Source organism: Dermacentor andersoni, chromosome 1 (assembly GCF_023375885.2).
Source record: "Dermacentor andersoni chromosome 1, qqDerAnde1_hic_scaffold, whole genome shotgun sequence".
NCBI classification, from domain to species: domain Eukaryota; kingdom Metazoa; phylum Arthropoda; class Arachnida; order Ixodida; family Ixodidae; genus Dermacentor; species Dermacentor andersoni.
In genome coordinates, this window is record NC_092814.1 from 346,026,427 (window position 1) to 346,045,817 (window position 19,391).

A 19,391-nucleotide genomic window follows, 5' to 3' on the forward strand; every position below is an offset into this window, starting at 1 on the left:
AAAATGTGGGATGTAGGAGAAATAAGTCAAATCCATTAAGCATTAATGCTCGGAAAGTTCATTAGTATGTTTCGAAACTTGGTAGGGTTACGTTGGATTACTACGCGGTCCGGTAAACTATTCCATTCTGCAATAGCTACCGGCAAGAAAGAGCTGTTGAGGGATTTAGTAGAGCCGTGAACACGTTGAATACTGAGGTTGTTTGAGAGAATGGCGTGATGTACGGTTGGGTGGCAAAAGAAGTGTGTCGCGTAAATGCGGGAACTTGTTATAGAGCTTTTGAAAGAGGCATAGGCGTTAGATTTTTCGACGATGTGCTAGTGATTGGATGTGGAGGAACGATTTGATGTTTTTAACACTTAGCCGATAGTCGTACTGGGATGTAATAAACCGGGCTGCGCGATTTTGGACGGCTTTCAGTAGCTCAACAAGGTACGCTTGATGGGGATTCCATATTGCCGAGGCGAATTCCAGTTGAGTACGGATAAATGTTTAATATGCTAGTTGACAGATCACAGGGGCTGCTGATGATAGTTACCGTCTTATGAAACCCAGGTTTCGATTAGTGGCAGTAACCAGATTTTGGATATGTTCTGACCATGTAAGCTTGCTAGTGAAGGTGATACCGAGGTACCTGTATGATTGAACCAGCTCAATAGGAAGGGAATGCAAAGAGTAAGAGTATGACATGAGAGAGTGTTTCCGCGATATGCGCATGAACTTGTATTTTTTGTCGTTTAGCTGCATGAGCCACTCTGTGGACCATTTTTCAATTGTAGTGAGGTCACGCTGTAAAAGCAACTGATCATTGTATGAGTTTATACGGCAGTACAGCACGCAGTCATCGGCAAAGAACCGGATGGATGACGAAATACCAGAGGGGAGATCGTTAATGAAAATTAAAAAGAAAAGGTGTCCAAGGACTGAACCTTGCGGTACTCCAGACAATACTTCGGTGACTGTAGAGGGACGGTGTCCAATCACTGTAAACTGTGATCGGGCAATTAGGAAGCACCGGATCCCGGACGTGATTAAAGGATAGAGACACAAGCTGTTCACTTTGATCATTAGTCGTTCGTGAGGTACACGGTGAAAGGCTTTCAAAAAGTCTAGATAAATTACGTCTATTTGGAAGAGAGAATCAAGTTTTAAATGGAGGTCAGTAGTGAATTCAAAGAGTTGAGTTTCACATGAGTGACCTGGTCGGAAGCCATGCTGGTTACAGAAAAGGAAAGAGTTAGCTTCAAGATGAGAGGCAACATGAGAATAGATTATGTGTTCGAAAAGTTTGCAGGCAATAAAGGCGAGCGATATCGGGCGTATAATTCGATGGATCAGTTCTGTCGCCACTTTTGAAAACCGGGACAACCTTGCTTAACTTCCAGTCGTTAGGAATGGTACAGGTAGTTATGGACTGCGTAAAGATGATTTGTAGAATTTTGCTAGTAAGCACCTTAGTGCTTTTGACAACTTTAGCGGGAATGTTATCCGGGCCGGGAGCACTGGAGACCTTGATATTATCCATCAGGGCCAAAATGCCCTCTAATGTGACGTCAATTGAAGGCATGCAGGAAAAGTTGCAGTCAAGGAGGGTACTCTTACCTAAGGCGGGTTCTTGAGTGAAAACGGAAGAGAAATAAGAATTCATGACATCGGATCGATGATCAGTAGAGACAGGTGATCCATCAGGATATGACAAAGTTATATTGTGAGAAGCACTGCGGTTTGTGGGTAGAAGTTTCCAAAAGTTGTGTGGGTTTTCACGAAGGATACTAAGAAGGTCGATATGAGAAAAATTTTTTTTTGATTGCCTTAACAAATTATTGTATTGGCGGAGGCATGCGAAATACTTTTCCCATTTGGAATCGCAGTCCGAGTGTTTAGCTGCCCGAAAAAGGCGCTTCTTTTTGTTTACGAGCTTCCTAAGGGAGTTGGTGAACCATGGTATATCGACATCGCTCCGAAGGCGGACAAGTGGCACATATTTCTCTACAAGAGACAATATCTTCTGTTTCTAAAGTAGCCAATTGCTCTCTACATTGCGCGAGGAAGCGGACTGCTCAAAAGACACAACAAAAGCATCTAATTCCTGATTTATTTTTGAGAAGTCTGCTTTGTTTTAATCGCGGATATATTTTGTTGAAGGTTGACTGGTTGGTACCTGAGAGGTCAGGTCAAATAACACCATCTTGTGATCACTTAGGCCATCAATACTTGTTAATGATTGAACAGCATCGGGGTTTGAAACCAAAACTAAATGAAGAATATTGGCAGCGCGAGTCGGCGTAGACACCATTTGTGTGAAGTTAAATGTTAGAACAAGATCAAGAAATTCTTTAGATAGCTGCGAAGATGCTGTCATTTTATCCCAGTTAATGTCAGGAAGGTTCAAATCACCACAGAGGATGAAGTTACTTTTGGGAAATGTGGCAAATAAATGCAAAAGCAAGTTGTGTAAGTCTTTCGTAAAAGATTTATCGCAGTCGGGCGCACGGTAGCACGCGATAATAATATTTGAGCAAAAACGAAAAGACACTTTAACGCAAAGAATTTCTTGTGCGTTGTTGATTGGTATTACGGAGGAAGACAGATCAGATTTAATCAGTAAGAGAACACCCCCCCCCCCCCCCCACCCCGCGACCAACCCTGTCAATTCTGAAGGCGTTGAACACGTCATTGGACATAAGTTCTTGCGTGTCTCTATCAGTAGTAAGCCATGACTCTGTAAATATTGCAATGTCGGCAGAACTGTCTTCAATAACGGCTTCTATAAGGTCTTTTTTAGGAAGATAGCTTCGTACGTTTCCCAGAAGGAATGAAATACTGTCGTATACTGGGACTTTAGGCTGGTGTGAATGTGGCCATGTAGTGTGGCAGGATAACAGCGAGCGAGTTTGCCGTGAACGCAACGACTTTAGTTCTCTAACGGTATCAGTCAGATAGTCGTAAATGAATAATTTGTTGTTCATTGCTAGCTTGTCAAAATGAATTTTAAAGGAAGTGGATCGAGCCTCTTGCGCATGTGTAAAAAGTTTTTGGCGGGCTATTCTGACACGTGCCGAGTAATCTTCGCGAACTGCAAAGGGTGTATTCTTCAGCTTTTATGTTGCAGAAAGAATTGAACTTTTATCCTTAAATCTTGCAAATTTTGCAATTATGGGGCGGTTCTTTCCAACCTGGTAACGTCCTAGTCTATGCGCCCTTTCGATATCACTGCTGTTAATCGTAATGGCTAGCTTATCAGCACAAGATGAGACAACATGCGACTCTGATCGCATCCAGCTCTCCCCATTCTCATCCGGAATTCCAAAAAATAGCAGATTTGACCGGCGCTGACGGTTTTCTGAGTCGTCGCACTTTCCGGCTAAGGCATGTACTTCAGCAGTAAGTTTGGCAATTTCAGCATTAGGGGAGGAGACTGACTCAGAAGTAGCGTAACGGTTATTTTCAGCAAGTTTTTCTAAGGCATCAACACGACTTGAAAGACTGTTGACGAGGTGCTCAACTTTGCTTTGGGCAACCCGGAACATTGTTACCTCCGATAAAAAGGTAATTTGCGATGCTTCAAGACGCGACAAAGTATTAGAAATGGATTCAAGGGACGGTGCAGTGTTATGATCAGGACCGGGATTAACTTCGACGTCCCCAGACAAAATGAGCGTAAAAGCCACGACAACAGCATTTGCATACAAATAAACCAGTTTCAGCAAGCGTCGAAAAAAGTCACGCATTCCAGGGGGGCACGACACCGCAAGCAAGAATGGGTTGCTGCTGCGAAATGAAGCAGCATAAGGTAAGTAACTAACCTGCGTCAAGAAAGGGACAATCATGGCAGGTGCCTGCGCGGTAGCGTGCCCCGCCTGGCAGCGGAACGGAGGCGGGTTTAATAGACCAGCGGCGTTGACCGCGCGCAAGGTGGCTCCAGGTTGCTAGATGAGAGCATCAGTAATGGTGGGAATCAGCGGCCACGTAGCAGCCTCTGTCCTTGTTCCGTTGAAAAATTGGCCAGATACTGTGAAGCGGCGACATGCTGTGCCCTCGATGCAGGCAAGGTAGACGGGAAGGCTTCCAAAGACCAACACAAGGTAGGCCTGCGTCAAGAAAGGGACAGTCATGACAGGTGTCTGCGCGGTGGCGTGCCCCGCTCACCGGCTGCGCGTCAAGTTATTCAGGCAGACGTTCGCAAAATGCTTGCCAAGAACATTATTGAGTCGTCATGTAGTCCATGGGCGTCACCTGTTGTACTGGACAAAAAGAAGGATGGCTCATGGCGCTTTTGCGTAGATTATCGGCACCTTAACAGGGTTACCAAAAAAGGACGTGTATCCGCTACCTCGGATTGATGACACCCTTGACTGCCTCCACGGGGCTCGCTATTTCTCCTATATTGACTTTCGCTCCGGCTACTGGCAGATTGCCGTGAATGATCTCGACCGCGAGAAGACTGCTGCTTTTGTAACACCCGACCGCCTTTATCAATTCAAAGTGATGCCGTTCGGTCTATGTAACGCCCCTACAACTTTTTAACGCATGATGGACTCCCTTGTTCACGGTTTCAAATGGTCCACGTGCCTGTGCTACTTGGACGAGGTTATAGTGTTCTCCCCAACGTTCGCTACGCACTTCGAGCGCCTCTCAGCAGTCCTGGACGTTTTTCGTCGAGCCGGTCTGCAACTCAACGCATCGAAGTGCCAATTCGGCCGTCGCCAGATTACCGTCCTTGGACATCGCGTTGACGCGAACGGAGTGCAACCGGACCCAAGCAATATCCATGCTGTTACGGACTTCCCTGTTCCGAAGTGTGTCAAGGATGTCCGCAGCTTCATCGGCCTTTGTTTGTACTTCCGCCGTTTCGTGAAAAATATCGCCGCCATAGCACGACCACTAACCGAGCTTTTGAAAAAATACGTCCCTTTCCAGTGGGGCGATAACGAGGCCTCTGCATTCTCGCACCTAATCGACCTTCTCACAACGCCTCCCGTTCTGGCCCATTTCGATCCTTCGGCGCCTACCGAAGTCCGTACTGATGCCAGCGGTCACGGAATTGGCGCAGTACTGGCACAACACCAGCGCGGCAGCGACCGTGTTATCGCTTACGCCAGCAGGCTACTCTCACCCGTGGAGCGCAACTATTCCATTACTGAGCGTGAGTGTCTGGCCCTAGCTTGGGCGGTTGCAAAATTCCGCCAATACTTATATGGCCGACCCTTTTCCGTTGTCACAGACCATCGCGCGCTTTGCTGGTTATGGTCACTGAAAGATGCTACAGGACGACTTGGTCGCTGGGCCTTACGCCTTCAAGAATATTCGTATACTGTCACCTATAAATCTGGCCGACTACACAAGGACGCTGACTGCTTTTCTCGTTACCCGGTAGACGAGCCTCACGACGCCAACAGTAGTAGCGCCAACTGCATTTTCTCTGTGTTTGCCTTCGCTAACATCGCCGATGAGTAGTACCGAGACCTATCGCTGCGAGCACCCATCGAGCGTCTGCGCTCTACACCTACCGACGCATCCGTTCGCCGATATGTCCTCCAGGGCGGCATTCGGCATCGAAGGAACTTCCTCCCTGACGGCTCTGATCTTCTTCTTCTCGTGCCAAAGCATCTACGACAGACTGTGCTCTTTGAGATGCATGACGCACCCACTGCAGGACATCTTGGGGTAACCCGCACGTACGACCGCGTCCGCTGCCGCTTCTATTGGCCTGGTCTCACTCGCTCCATCCGACGCTATGTTGCTGCCTGTGATCCCTGCCAGTGTCGGAAAACACCTCAGGTGCTACCTGCGGGTCACCTCCAGCCGATCACCGCCCTGTGGAACCGTTCTTTCGTGTTGGATTAGACCTGCTCGGTCCCTTTCCCACGTCATCCTCTGGGAACAAATGGGTAGCCGTCGCGACTGATTACGCCACCCGATACGCTATCACTCGGGCTCTCCCTACCAGTTGCGCCACTGACGTCGCGGACTTTCTCTTGCGTGACATTATCCTGCTTCATGGCGCCCCGCGACCGCTGCTTACTGACCGTGGTCGAAACTTCCTCTCGAAAGTTATCGCCGACATTGTGCATTCCTGCTCCATTCAACACAAGCTGACTACATCATACCATCCTCAAACCAATGGCCTGACAGAGCAGTTAAACCGTACTCTTACCGATATGCTGTTCAAGTACGTTTCTAAGGACCACCACGACTGGGACATTGCCCTTCCTTACGTCACATTTGCGTACAATTCTTCCCGGCGCGACACCGCCGGATTTTCTCCATTTTATCTTCTGTACGGTCGCGAACCTACCTTGCCGCTAGACACCGCACTTCCTCCTGCAGCGATCTCAACAAGCGAGTATGCGCGCGACGCCATCGCCCTCGGCGACCATGCACGCCAGCTTGCCCTTGCTCGAATGACGGCCTCACAAACCATTCAGCAGTGTCAGTACAATGCCCGCCATCGTGACGTGCAGTTTTCGCCTGGTGCGCTCGCGCTCCTGTGGTCGCCCTCTCGTCACGTCGGACTTTCAGAGAAGCTCCTTACGCGATACACAGGGCCCTACCGCGTGCTGCGCCAGGTGACGCCTCTGACGTACGAAATTGCTCCTGTGGGTTCAACCTCGTCATCTACTCCGGCATCTAGTGATGTCGTGCATGTCAGTAGGCTCAAGGCCTACACTGCTTCCGAGTCCGCTTTTAGTCGCTCCCGGACGGCGCTTTTTCCGCCGGGGGTAGTGCTACGGAACAGTATTTGCGATCACGAAGAGGCGATCAGTGTGAAGACGACGACAACGATTAGAGGCTAGCGCGGGCTGTTGCCTCTTGGCCAAGTGCGTAGTATTTTCTTGTAAATATACTTGTACATAGCTTTTCGTCTCCGTCTTCCTACTAACCATATCACGCAATCGTCAGCACACAAGTGAATGTTAGACGTCAATGAAGAAGGTAGGTGATTAACATAAATCAGGAACGTAGGGGCCCCAGTACTGATCCCTGAGGAATACCGGAACGAACCTCAGTCAATGACGAATTATAATTGTTCGCAGTAACAAATTGATAACAGTTAGTAAAGAAACACTCAGTTCATTTCCGTAGGTTACTGTCAAGGTTTAAAAGACTCAGCTTGAATAGCAGCAGTTTGTGGCAAACTTTGTCCAACGCTTTGCTAAAGTCTCAAAATACGCGAACGGCACAGGAAGCCCGATCTAAAATACAGTATAATCTATGAGTGAAGGATATTACTTGGGCTTCACATCAGAATATTTGCGAAAGCCATGTTGAGCTGAGGTGAAAAATGAGTTGGAGTCAAGAAAGTTAACGATTCATCCTCATGCCGCGTCGCCGCCGCATTCGTCCTTATACTCTCTTCGTCATGTCAGATTCGTCATGCCACGGTCATGCCGTCATCGTCATAGCGCCTACGGCTGCGCCAAAGCACGTTTAGAAGTCCCTCGAGAGATCAAGCATTAGCTATGAGCGCACGCAGTTTAAATTGGGACACTATAAAACATTTTTACATGGGAACGTCATAAAATAAGCGGGACCTTTAAATTCCAAAGCGATTTGGTGAGCTCGAAACAGGGAGGACATCTTAAAAGCTTTACACAGCGATAAGTTACTGGACCATCGATTTTAGTAACATGTGAAGACGGGGAATTTCGGTTTGCCAAGCGCGTGACTTTGGTACTGCGCAGTGACTTAAGTTCTCTCGTGGTGCTTGAGTTGAGCTAAGATACACAGGCTTTTTCACCAAGCTCTGTAAGTTGCAGTAAGGTTTTGCTTGTTTCGATTCGTCTTTCTATATGCACCGTATTATTTGGGATGGAAAGAGGAATGCTTCTGTTCGTCTTCTGTCCATTCCCGTGTTTTCTGTTCTTTGTTTTCATGCGCTCCCGGTGTGATGGGTCGGCGTCCGTCGCAGGGTCATTGAACATACGAAGACACCGAGCTATGAATAGAAAAAAAAGGCTTCATGTTTTACTGCCATCATCGCAGCCGTCACAGTGTTTTACAGTCAGCACAGTGAAAAACTGTGCGTTACTATGGTTCAAAAGGTTGAGGAAACATTAACAAGGTTTCTGTCATTAGACCAATAAAATAAATCGGTAAAAAATAGATTCATGCCCATTGCTTCTTTAATAAAATCCTTCCGGCTTTAATATTGCAATGCTGTAGCTTCTGGCAATAATTGGTTAATTACAAGAATCGTAACAATAAAGGCTTGCGGCAATAATAGCACAATACTAAGGCTTCTCGGAAGTTACGTGATTCTTACTTACGGGGAAGCGCCAGTATTGTTTCCCGCTCGTCAGTCAACTAAAATGGAATACAAAACAAGCCTGTACGTGCAGCCTATAGGGCGCACTCGTCTAGCAAGGGCGCTGAGCAGTGGCATCGCGTGCGTAAAACAGCGCACATACTGCGCGAGTGAAGACCGAAGTGTACTTGGCGTCACGGTGGTCGAAGCTACATACAATATACACTCAAGAGCTCCAGCAAGACGCCGCAACCTATTCGTCGACTACGACTACGTCAAACTTCAGTTCACCGTCACGAATGAAGCCAGCCTCCCGGGGTTGCGCGACTCCAGTTTTGAACAGACGATCCGCCTTGCTGTTCTGTTCGGCGAAGTATTTTTCCAGCGCACAGTTTCTCCCGGGATCTTCGTGCAGCATCGTCACGCTTGTGACGGGCGAAAGCAGCCGGGACGTGCGCAAAAAGCCTGTGCAGGACACGGCCACGAGCAGGGCGTCGGAGGTGGACATCGCTCGGACCGCGAAAGACAAGCAGGCGTCGCTCCGGTGCCAGCGCACCACTTGAGCAGACGGGCGGTCCGGGGACGCGAACAGTCGGTCGGCGTTCCTGACGGTCAAGCGATACGTCACCAGCCTGTTCTCCTCGAACGCCACTCTCTGCGACGTCGCCAGAGTTTCGTCCGGGAAAAACTGCAAGAAGTTCGGAAGCCGCTCGCAGTAAGCGGTCGGGCGACGCTGGTACGACGGGGCGCTTTGTCGCAGGTGTTCCAGGGCTGTGAGCGAGACGCTCGCGAACACCTCCAGCTTTCGAAGGATGATCGCCTGCTCCTTGCTCGACGGGGACGAAGTTCCCGAATCGCTCGCCGCCTCGGGAACTGCGCCCCCTCCTCCTGGACGAACTTCGGGCGCCGAGTCTCGCCTCGAACGACGAGCTATCGACCGCTGCCGGGATTCGAACTCTCGGCGGACCTTTTCGGAGACCCTGCCCGCGATCCTTTCCATCTCGCGTTTCAAGCCGTCGTCGCAGTCTCTGATCGCCCGGAGCAGCTGCTCAGTGTGACGGTCGAGTCTTTCCGCCAGCTCGTTGTGGTCTCGACTGACCGCCGAATTCACGGTCTCCGACACTCGCTGCATCTCGCTCCTCAAATCGCGTTCGCAGAATTCGAGCGTGCGGGTCATCTCCAGCAGCTGCAGGCCTTGGCTTCTGGACTGTTGGAACAGTTCGTTCACTGGACTCCGATTTTGAAGCTCGGCCAACGAGTCACTGATGTGTACTTTCAACTCGGCCAATGCTGCGTTCAGCTCGTCGATCGTCAAACGGCCGTCGTTCGATGCCGGCTGTTGTGGGCCAGCGGGGATGGCGCAACCGCCGAGGTAGTGCGCCGGCAGGTTTCGCTGCAGGATTCGTTCTTCGCAGCGGCGACATTCTACCGCGTGGAAGAGGCAGTCTTCCTCGTAGTGGCGCAGCACGGATTCCACGGTGTCCGTGAACTCGCAACCTTGGGCTTCGTTCCAGCAGTGGGCCTGAATACGAAAGACGAAGAAATGAATTTACGGCGCGTGTATGCACTAACGCTGCCGCCGTACATTTAAATACAGCGTCAGTGACAGTTAAGATACTGCTAAGCAGTGTGTCGGAACGGAACGAAAACGAAAAAGAACGATATTTTTACCAGTATGAAAACGTAACCGAAGTGTTTATTGTTTTGTTTGGGAGCGAAAGCTCGATATTTTTTATCGGTTCCCGGTTCAAGAAGAAAGACTGCAATACAAAACAACCGACGTCAGATAACGTAAGAATTAGAGCTTATCTCAGGCAGGCAGAATGCGAGCGATAGCCGGTCGAACGCTCTACTAATCTAAGCCTGCCGCTCGGTGCACTAGCAGATCGGCATCGTAGGAAAAGACAGAGCTTGCCCGCTGAAGAGCGTATCATATCGTTTTCTGCGAGTTCGACGCTTTGTTAACGAAATTTCGTGACTCATTTATATTCGTTTAAGTTCGTTTTATCGGAAGAGCGGTCTCGCATTTCGACGAGTACACTCGGTGAAATGCTGTTTTTGAGATCTTGCTCAGTGCATTCAAGTGACTCAATGACTCGAGGCACTGAATTCTCTGAATTCATAATTGACTTATTGAAAAAGAAACTGCTACTATGTTTTTATCGTTATATTGCTTTGAAATATTTTGCATGCGATCCAAGACCGTTATGAAGCGTAATTAATCATGTTTTTCATTCCGGAGCAGAACCGGAAGGGAAGTTTTTTCAATGGAACAGAACTAAAACCAGAACGAAAAACATCTTGTTCCGAAAGTCTGCTGTTAAGTCATGATTTCTACGTTAGGTTATGTCCTGGACTGCCTGAAACTTTCTATCCGTTACAGTCATTGGCTGGAAACACTGCCTCGTGCAGTCCAGGACTGCCAGGTACGGTTATAATCTAAGAGGCCACCGACTATTGTGCTCATTAAAAGCGAGCTAGCACTTCCGGCGTGCCCAGCAATAGCTTGTCACAGGATCCGCCACGGAACTGCAGCGACGGTTCGAATCCCAGTTGGGGTGACCACGTTCCGATAATGATGAAAAAAAAAAACGCTCGCGTGCTTTCATCAGGTGTACTTTAAAGAACCGCGAGTATAAAAAAAAATTGTTGCGTAGCCTTCCGCTACGGTGTGTCCCGTGGGTTACCGAGTAGCCATTATCTTAATCGTGGACCTTAAATCGCGGGATTTTATGGATGCCGGCACAGGAAGCGTCACAAGGTGATCAAACATTGCGGCACGCCCGGGAACGCGGGTAAACATGTGTATAGTTTCATTCTGACTTAGCACTCGTCTGCAACGCTACGCGACAATTCACCCTCACCTTCAGGCTGTTCGCTTTTCTCGCTGGAAAGCGAATCGTCTCGCACTCCTCTTCACCGAAGGGCTCGCGATCCAGAGGACACACGCAGCCGCCATCTTGGACGCTAGCTCTGAGGCACAGCTCGCACAGAAAGTGCGAACAGGGAAGCACGACCGTGCTGTTGGGAAGGACGCCGCACAGGCCGCAAATACGAGACTGCGGCACGTCCTCGGCGATCCGCGTCGGTCTCCAGTTGACGCCGACGACGTCGTGGCCTACGATTCTCTGCATCTTCGCGCGCCTTCCCTGGTCTGCCATGGCAACGTTCCGGCCACAGTCACTGCACTGACGGGCCACGCGCGCGTGTTCGTTTCGCTTGCGCCCTCTGCAAAGTCGAGATTATCGCCGCTAGAACTGAACGGTGGGTTTGTTTCGTTGTCACGGTAACGGATGAAGAGTTGGGTGCACCATCGGTGACACGGGCCAACTTGAATGCGTAGTTTGTGGCAAAATCTAAGCACAGCAGCCAGACAAGAACGATGAGAAGTGCTTCAGCGCATGCACACAACATCGCCAAGATAATAAAACAAATGCCGTTGCGCTGTATACCGTGACGTCACACCCTGGACTACAGAACCGAAGGAGCGAGCAACGGTGGTTATCGCATCCATGCGTTCGCTGTCTTTCCTGCAATTTCTGCTAGTCTGCGCATTCACGGCCACGGGCATCGTAGAATTAATCAGCTGAGCAAAAAGTACACTAAGTCAAAGCATGAGCAAAGTTCCCTACAAGGTCGGCGTACGAAAAAAAAAGAAAGGTTGATTTTTTTTTTTTCCGAAGTGGCATGCGTTGACACATAACAGCGCAACAGGAAAGAGCGAAAATAACGTCAACCGGCGTGAAAATAACACGTGAACGAGTGCAATAGACAAATCCTTGCGTAGCAGGAAAATATCACCGGAAGTAGAGAACTGAAGTCGACGCTTGATAATCCGAAGCCTTGCATCGAAGTAGCGTCACGTCTTCATTCCAATGGCGGTTGAATGACTTCAATATCAGATCTCCCTCTAGTAAAGTATTGTGAAACGATGTGTTAGCAGTAAACATGCTGCCCAAGGAAGTACGTCGCACGAATTCGGGGTCGTATTCACTGGCTTCGCCTAGAATTTGCGCAGAAGGGTCTGAATAGAATCGGGAACAACCTCAACTCTAAATTCATCGTATTCATTATTCATTCTAACAGAGCTTCTCCATCAAGAAAATAAAAAAAATTCGAGCCAACATTGTATTGTTTTTTCTTGCGTACGCTTAATTTGTTAGGGAGAATAAAGTGTAAACTTTGCTTGCCGCAAATGGTGCTCGTACGGGGTGTCGTCATCTCCTCTGTACGCCATGTTGTCACACGCGTCTCACTGCGTTCTAGATTGGCGATTGTCTTCATAAACTCGTAACGTATTGCGGAGAAAATCTTAACTTTGAACGTAGACGGTATTCAAAAGTGACATCTATGCGTAAAAAATTGTATTATATGAATAGATACAGTGTATGTGCGTTGTGTAAGCATCGCCAACAATAATTCTTATCGCTTTCTTCTGCAGCGTCAACAGGCGCGCTGTGACAGTTTTACATGTGGTACCTGAGTCAAGGTGACAATAGAAAATGTAGGCATGAAATCTGGCGTGATAAATTGTGAGCTTTGACTGTGGTAGGAATATTCAAAGGGGCGTTTGGATCGGAAATCAATCGAAACCATACGGCCACTCGGCTTGTTCCGCAAGTGCAAGCGAAAGCTTGTACGTGTAAGAAGGATGGTGGTTTGATGCAGTGGTGTGTTGTCGCGCTCGTAAGGGAGGAAGTCAGGGAGGGTGCATGCCGGCTTTTCACGCGCTCAAAGGTGTGTGTGTGGTGGGGGGCGGAGTGGAAGTGATCGGGGAGACACGCGCGCATCGTTATTCCGTTTCCAAAAAAGACCAACATCGTAATTTTCGGTTACGGCACGAAATGATAAGGCGCGAAAGAAAAGAACGCGCGCTTAGGTCGTAGTGCTTTCTGTCTAATGTAAATACCAAAACATAAATTAGCTCAGAGGTTCCAGTATATTTGAAAATACGCTAAAAAAGAAATGTTATGCACGTCGAATACGCCATCAGCGCCAGTGCGCTTTAAAACCGAAATCACGTGGCCCGCGCCCCGCGCGGTAATTGTTCAATCCTGTTTGATCGGTCTTGTCAGTCCTGTGCCGCGGTATTCTGTGAATTCTGCAATTTTCCCGAGCGAACTGCATATCTATATACACATTGCACGCAAGGTGCATCATTTTTTATACATGTCATCTGGCTATGCAGCCTGTGGTGTATTGATAAGCGTGTGTGTACTTTTACATGGCAGCAATGCTGGGGAGAAAATTTCACCCGTAACAGCGAGTTCGCGCGCACAGGACTTGCTCCATCCGAGGACGAGCTTAGGTTCTACTGGCAATGCTTTCGGGACGTTTCGCATCTGCCGGAGACCCTGTCGTGTGTTGCGAAGTGACACTGCCAGCGAAGGAAACTCTTCCGAGTGGGTCAAGCGGTGCAGAGGAGCGACCAACACATCGTGGATGAAATTTCCTTGTTTTACTTTCGCTGCACGCACCAATCCAATGCAATGTTCCCTGGCAAAGCTTTGAGATAAGTTGCATATTTCAGTTCCCTAAAGTCATCTTCGCGCGTTGTAGTAGCAACATGCGGAGGAGCATACGCAGTGTACTGTGGTATGGCAAAATAAGAGCGGAAGGGAGCCACTTCACAATTGTATTGCGAGCTAAAAGATATTGGGCAGAAACAATCGACGATGATTCTAAGTGTAAGTGAATAGCCCGAAACAACGAGTGCGCGAAGGTTCTCCTTGTTGAGTGCGACCACAGATGATTACCTTTGATATGCAAAGCTCCTTCTAAAGAGGAGCATTGGTTAATTAAGCACTTCTACGCACTCTTTTCACAGCACAAAGCTTTCAATTTCATTCAAACAGAAGTCCTGCACAACGACTATTCAAACCGCTGTTTTTATTATTTTTATATTTTTACTGGCTCTTTTTTCGCGAAAGAGTACTAGGTTGCGCGCGATAGGTTTTTATACGGTGCGCGCAGTTTCACAAAACAAAGGCTCAAACCACTACAGCTTCGTCACTGATAGCTCTGAAGGTTTTCCAGTACACTCATTGGGCACCTCGGTGCTCATTCTGCGACAGGGAACGGCGGGTGTGCGCTCGTACCGTTATAGAACGCATACTATGTCCAGTGGCAGTGGCCTTCGCTTATGGCATGTTTCACCGCAATACACACCGTACGCTTCATTGCGTAACACATTTGTGCTGAGGCAAAGCTGACATCAAAATTTCACGCAGGAACTTTAGTGGTCTAAGTATGCGCAAGCATCGTGCCACTTGCTCATCTCCCCGCAGCCCAGTGTCATTATCAATGTTATGAAATTCGACCCTTCGACTCTTATCAGCACTTATCGGTCGTCATCAAACTTATCGGACTATCTCCGACCATTATCAACCCGTATTGGTTGTTATCTACCTTATCGGACTCGATCCGACCATTGTGAACCCTTATCGGTTATTATTAGCCTTATCAGAATTACTCCGACTATTAAAAGCGCTCATCTCTCTGTAGCACTTTGCACATTCGCATCGAACCATTATCAACCATGATGAGACCCATATAACCCCTCATCACTCCTTATCAGCTCATTGCTTATTTGTGTGTGTTGCGCGACGTGAAGCGCATGAGCCCTCAGAGATCGGCGACGTTTCGGTCACGTAAGGAACCACTCAACAGAAGGCACATCTAGCGACCATCGAAACGCATCGGAGATGTGGCGTGTTTGGCATTAAATTTTCGCAAAGTCGTAATTCTCCTGATGTCTACAATGCTCTAAGTCAGCTCTACAAGTGCTAGAGCTGACTTTTATTCCAGCATCACGAAGTCTTTCAACAAAGCCTTCATAGTGTGACGAAGAAGATCGGCAGGCTGAAAAGCCCCGTGGCCATCGCGTGGCACGTACCCAGTTCGTTCGCTGGCTGCGCCCTACCTGCTGGTGCTGAGTTTGTCTCTGCTGCTCTACGAGCCGAATAAACCCCCCTCTACAATTGGTGGAGGTGCTGGGTACAACCAGAATTCTGGAACTTCGTAATCGGACACTGCAGCCCGTCTTCATAATGCCGGAAGAAGGACCACCACAACCACAACCCGCTGCCCCGGTGACTACCGTGGTCTGCCCCGGCCCGTTGCGGCAACGTAACCGCCCATCTTCAGTGGTACCGAAGACCATGACGTAGAAGACTGGCTCGCTGACTACGACCGGGTGAGCATCCACAACCACTGGGACGACACCAAAAAACTTAGTTACGTGTCGTTTTATTTGAGCGGTGTCGCCAGCGTGTGGCACCGCAACCACGAACGTGATCTGACGACGTGGACGGCCTTCAAGACTAACGTGACAGAGGTATTTGGCCGCCCCGCGGTTCGCAAGCTTCGCGCCGAGCAACGTTTGCGTAGCCGTGCGCAACAGTGCGGGGAGACATTTACCAGCTATATAGAAGAAGTTGTCGATCTCTGCAACCGCGTTGACGTCGCAATGGCTGATGCCGAGAAGATCCGCCATATATTAAAAGGCATTGAAGACGACGCCTTCCAGATGCTGTTGGCGAAAAATCCCTCCACAGTCTCTAAACTCGTCAGTCTGTGTCAAAGCTTCGACGAACTGCGCAAACAACGCGTAGCCACCCGCCAATCTACACCTCAGGCCACTTCAATGTCGAGCTTGGCTGCTGCCCGGATAACACTTCGCTGCTGCTACAGATAAAGGTGTTCGTCCATGAAGAGGTGGCTCGTCAGCTTGATTCCACTTGCACACGGCCAGCCGAGTACTCCGTTGGCGCCCGCTCTACAATCTGTCATCAAGGAGCAGGTAGCCGACCACATTTCGCCTTCTCTTCAGCAGGCTCCGACGGCCACTCCCCTGACGTACGCTGAAGTCACGATGAGGCCTGCGCCACAGACCTACGGCCCCCTTCGCCCACCTTCGCGCCCACTCGTGTCCCCTCCAGTTCGTCCACTGGTGCATTATACACGACCTCAAGACCATTGGCGCACGGAAGACAACCGTCCGATTTGTTTCTTATTGTGGCCGTGCTGGACACGTGGCACGTCACGGTCGCCTGCTTACACCGAACGTCCCGAACAATGTGCGTCCGTATGCGCCACGTTTCCAACAACGCCGCAACTATTCGGACGCCTTTGAATCTCCTTCTGCCGTCGACACCGCATTCTCCGCCGCTCGCCGTTCACCTTCTCCTTGCCGCCGCTCGCTTTCCCCCATGCACCGGCGGCGGAGCCCTTTGCGCCAGGAAAACTAAATATCGCAGTTCAGGAGGCGAGAACTGCGGTGCCAGCGAAATGTATAAGGCCTCACACTTCCCCGAAGAACGTTATTGAAGTCGCAATAGAAGGAACATCGACTTGTCGACACCGGCGCTGCACTTTCAGCGATAGACGCCCGTATTTGCCGAAAGACAGGAAAAGTGACGACGCCGCTTTCTGGACTGCCTCTTCAAACTGCCAACGCGCATCACGTCGAGCTATCCGGCGCCTGCACTGCTCGTGTCGTAATTCAGGAGGTCCTCTATATCATAGAATTCATCGTGTTGCCATCATGGCCACACGACGTCATATTAGGTTGGGATTTTCTCTCCACACATCATGCGGTCATTGACTACGCCCAAGCTGAAATCAAGCTGTTTCAGTTTTCGACCGATATCATGGCTGACCATAAGGACCATTGTCGCAAAATCGCTGTTTCAGAAGACACCGTTATACCTGCCTGGTCTTCCACTCTTGTCAGTATCCCTTGCGAATCTGTAGATGACGGCACAGTACTCTTCGCTCCGTCCGAACTCTTAGTTCGCCGCCGTTCACTACCACTGCCGTTCGCCGTCCTCGAGTTCAAAGCTGGCGCCTCTCTCATGTGCGTCTCAAACCCATCGGCTGAACCAATTACTTTACGCCGCCGTGAAAGCCTTGGCAGAGCAGAGCCACTGACCTCATCTTCAATATTTGACACGATGGACGACTCCACTTATCTTGCTGCTCTCGAGGCATCGCCTCCTCAGTCACTGCCGCGTTCTTTTAGGCCATCTATTGCCAGTGACCTTACGACGACGCAGCGCGACGAACTTCTTCGCTTGCTCCAAGGCTTCTCTTCGTCTTTTGACTGCCAAGCAACATCATTCGGCCGCACAACGACTGTTTCGCACACTATCGACACTAGGAGCCATGCACCAATTCGACAGCGTCCCTACCGAGTATCGGCGACTGAAAGACGCGTTATCAATGACCAGGTGAACGATATGCTCAATCGCGGTGTCATCCAGCCTTCTAATAGTTCTTGGGCATCACCAGTCGTCCTAGTTAAAAAGAAAGACAGCACCATACGATTTTGCGTCGATTATCGAAGGCTTAACAAGATTACCCGAAAGGATGTATACCCGTTGCCACGTATTGACGACGCACTTGACTGTTTGCAAGGAGCGGAGTTTTTTTCCTCCTTAGATCTCCACTCTGGCTACTGGCGGGTGCCCATGGCTGACGCTGACTGTTCGAAAACCGCGTTTGTAACACCAGACGGCTTGTATGAATTCACTGTAATGCCGTTCGGTCTGTGCGATGCGCCCGCCACCTTCGAACGCATGATGGACGGCATCCTATGTGGCCTGAAGTGGCATACTTGCCTCTACTACCTCGACGACGTTGTCGTCTTTTCTCCTGATTTTCCGGCCCATCTTCGGCGTTTACATCAAGTTTTGACCTGTCTTCGGAATGCTGGTCTCCAGATTAACTTAAAAAAAGTGCCGATTTGCAGCTCGAAAACTGACTATATTAGGCCACCTTGTCTCCAAAGAAGGCATTCTTCCTGATCCTGCTAAACTTCGCGCCGTATCCGAATTTCCGAAGCCCACTAACTTGAAAGCACAACGCAACTTCATAGGCCTATGCTCTTATTTTCGACGTTTCTGTTGTAGCGGCGGATGCCGCCCAAGTACACGAACCGCTAGCAACCAAACAATCCCGGTTTATTGCCACATACAGTCATATATATACACATAGCGACACTGGTGCCTCTGGCGGCAGGTGATCCCCAAACCGGAACCGAAACCACATATACAACATATTCCCTTTCTTATAAAAAAAAGACAGCTACATGGGTTAGTGATTTAGTAGTGGTGGTACGTAGTGCTTTTTTACAGAATTATATTTACAGTAACAACAATGTGCTTGTCTTATGCACTTAATACAAAAATATAAAACAATAAGAGGAAAACAAGATACAACTCCATTTATGTCCATATTTCACAACGTCAGCAAACTCAACACTCGTGCAGATTGTGACAGGTTCATGTTCACTGCAAAACGTGTCTTTCTGTACTTAGTGTCCATAGCGGTCTGGAGGTCGTCTATTCTTTGATGGCTGTACCCTACGCTGAGGTCCCGATGCTTCTGAGAAACCACTGGCGGCAGGCGAAGTCTCTTCCGGCTCACAGCCGGTCACTGGTGGCATAGGCGGCTGCTTCGCAGCAGCCACAGCTGAAGTTCCGGTTGGCGCTTCTGAAACGGGTCTCTCCAAGGTAGGCGGTGAGCTGCTTTCCCTAGCGGTGTCATTTGTATCACTCCTTTCCCCCCACCCACAGATAGATGCAGAAGCTTGTGGCATCCTTGACAACTTTGAAGCGTTCCACGTTTTTCCATCATCAAGTTGGAAAGACGATTGCCCCTGCTTTTTTATCACTTTTCTTGGGCGGCTAAAAGCTAGGTCACCTTTAAAAGCAGTTGTTTGTCTGCGTACTCGTACAAGGTCACCAACATTCACTTTGGTTTCCCTTGCGGCCCTGCGAGCGTCTGTGTATAGTTTACTGGATTGCTGCTTTTGCTTCACCCGCTCGCGTAGGCGGTGGAGCTCTGAAGTAGGGTCGGTTGCAAATATTGCTGACGGATACCCAACGACATCGAGCCGAGTCCTTGGCAGACGTCCATGCAGGAGAAGTGCTGGAGCAACTGCAGTTGTGCAGTTGCTCCAACCACATATACAACAGTTTCGTTCTCAATTTCGCTACTGTGATCGCACCACTACACCAACTTCTCCAAGGCGACAATAAACTTTCTGCTTGATCGGAAGCCTCTGATGATGCCTTTGCGACTCTTCGTCACCTACTCACGTCTCCGCCAATGTTGCGCCATATTGATCCAAGCGCACCTA

At 49.2% G+C, this 19,391-nt stretch overlaps 1 protein-coding gene across 1 annotated transcript; it reads right to left on the minus strand.

Annotated features, from left to right (window-relative positions):
• Positions 1-7,942: 7,942 nt before the first annotated feature.
• On the minus strand, positions 7,943-11,660 carry LOC129381147 (uncharacterized). Its single transcript, XM_055063775.2, has 2 exons — positions 11,113-11,660; positions 7,943-9,770 (listed from the first exon to the last, which is right to left on the minus strand). Exons 1-2 carry the CDS (start codon positions 11,407-11,409, stop codon positions 8,502-8,504), a joined length of 1,566 nt encoding a protein of 521 aa, XP_054919750.1. The 5' UTR covers positions 11,410-11,660; the 3' UTR covers positions 7,943-8,501.
• Positions 11,661-19,391: the final 7,731 nt, after the last annotated feature.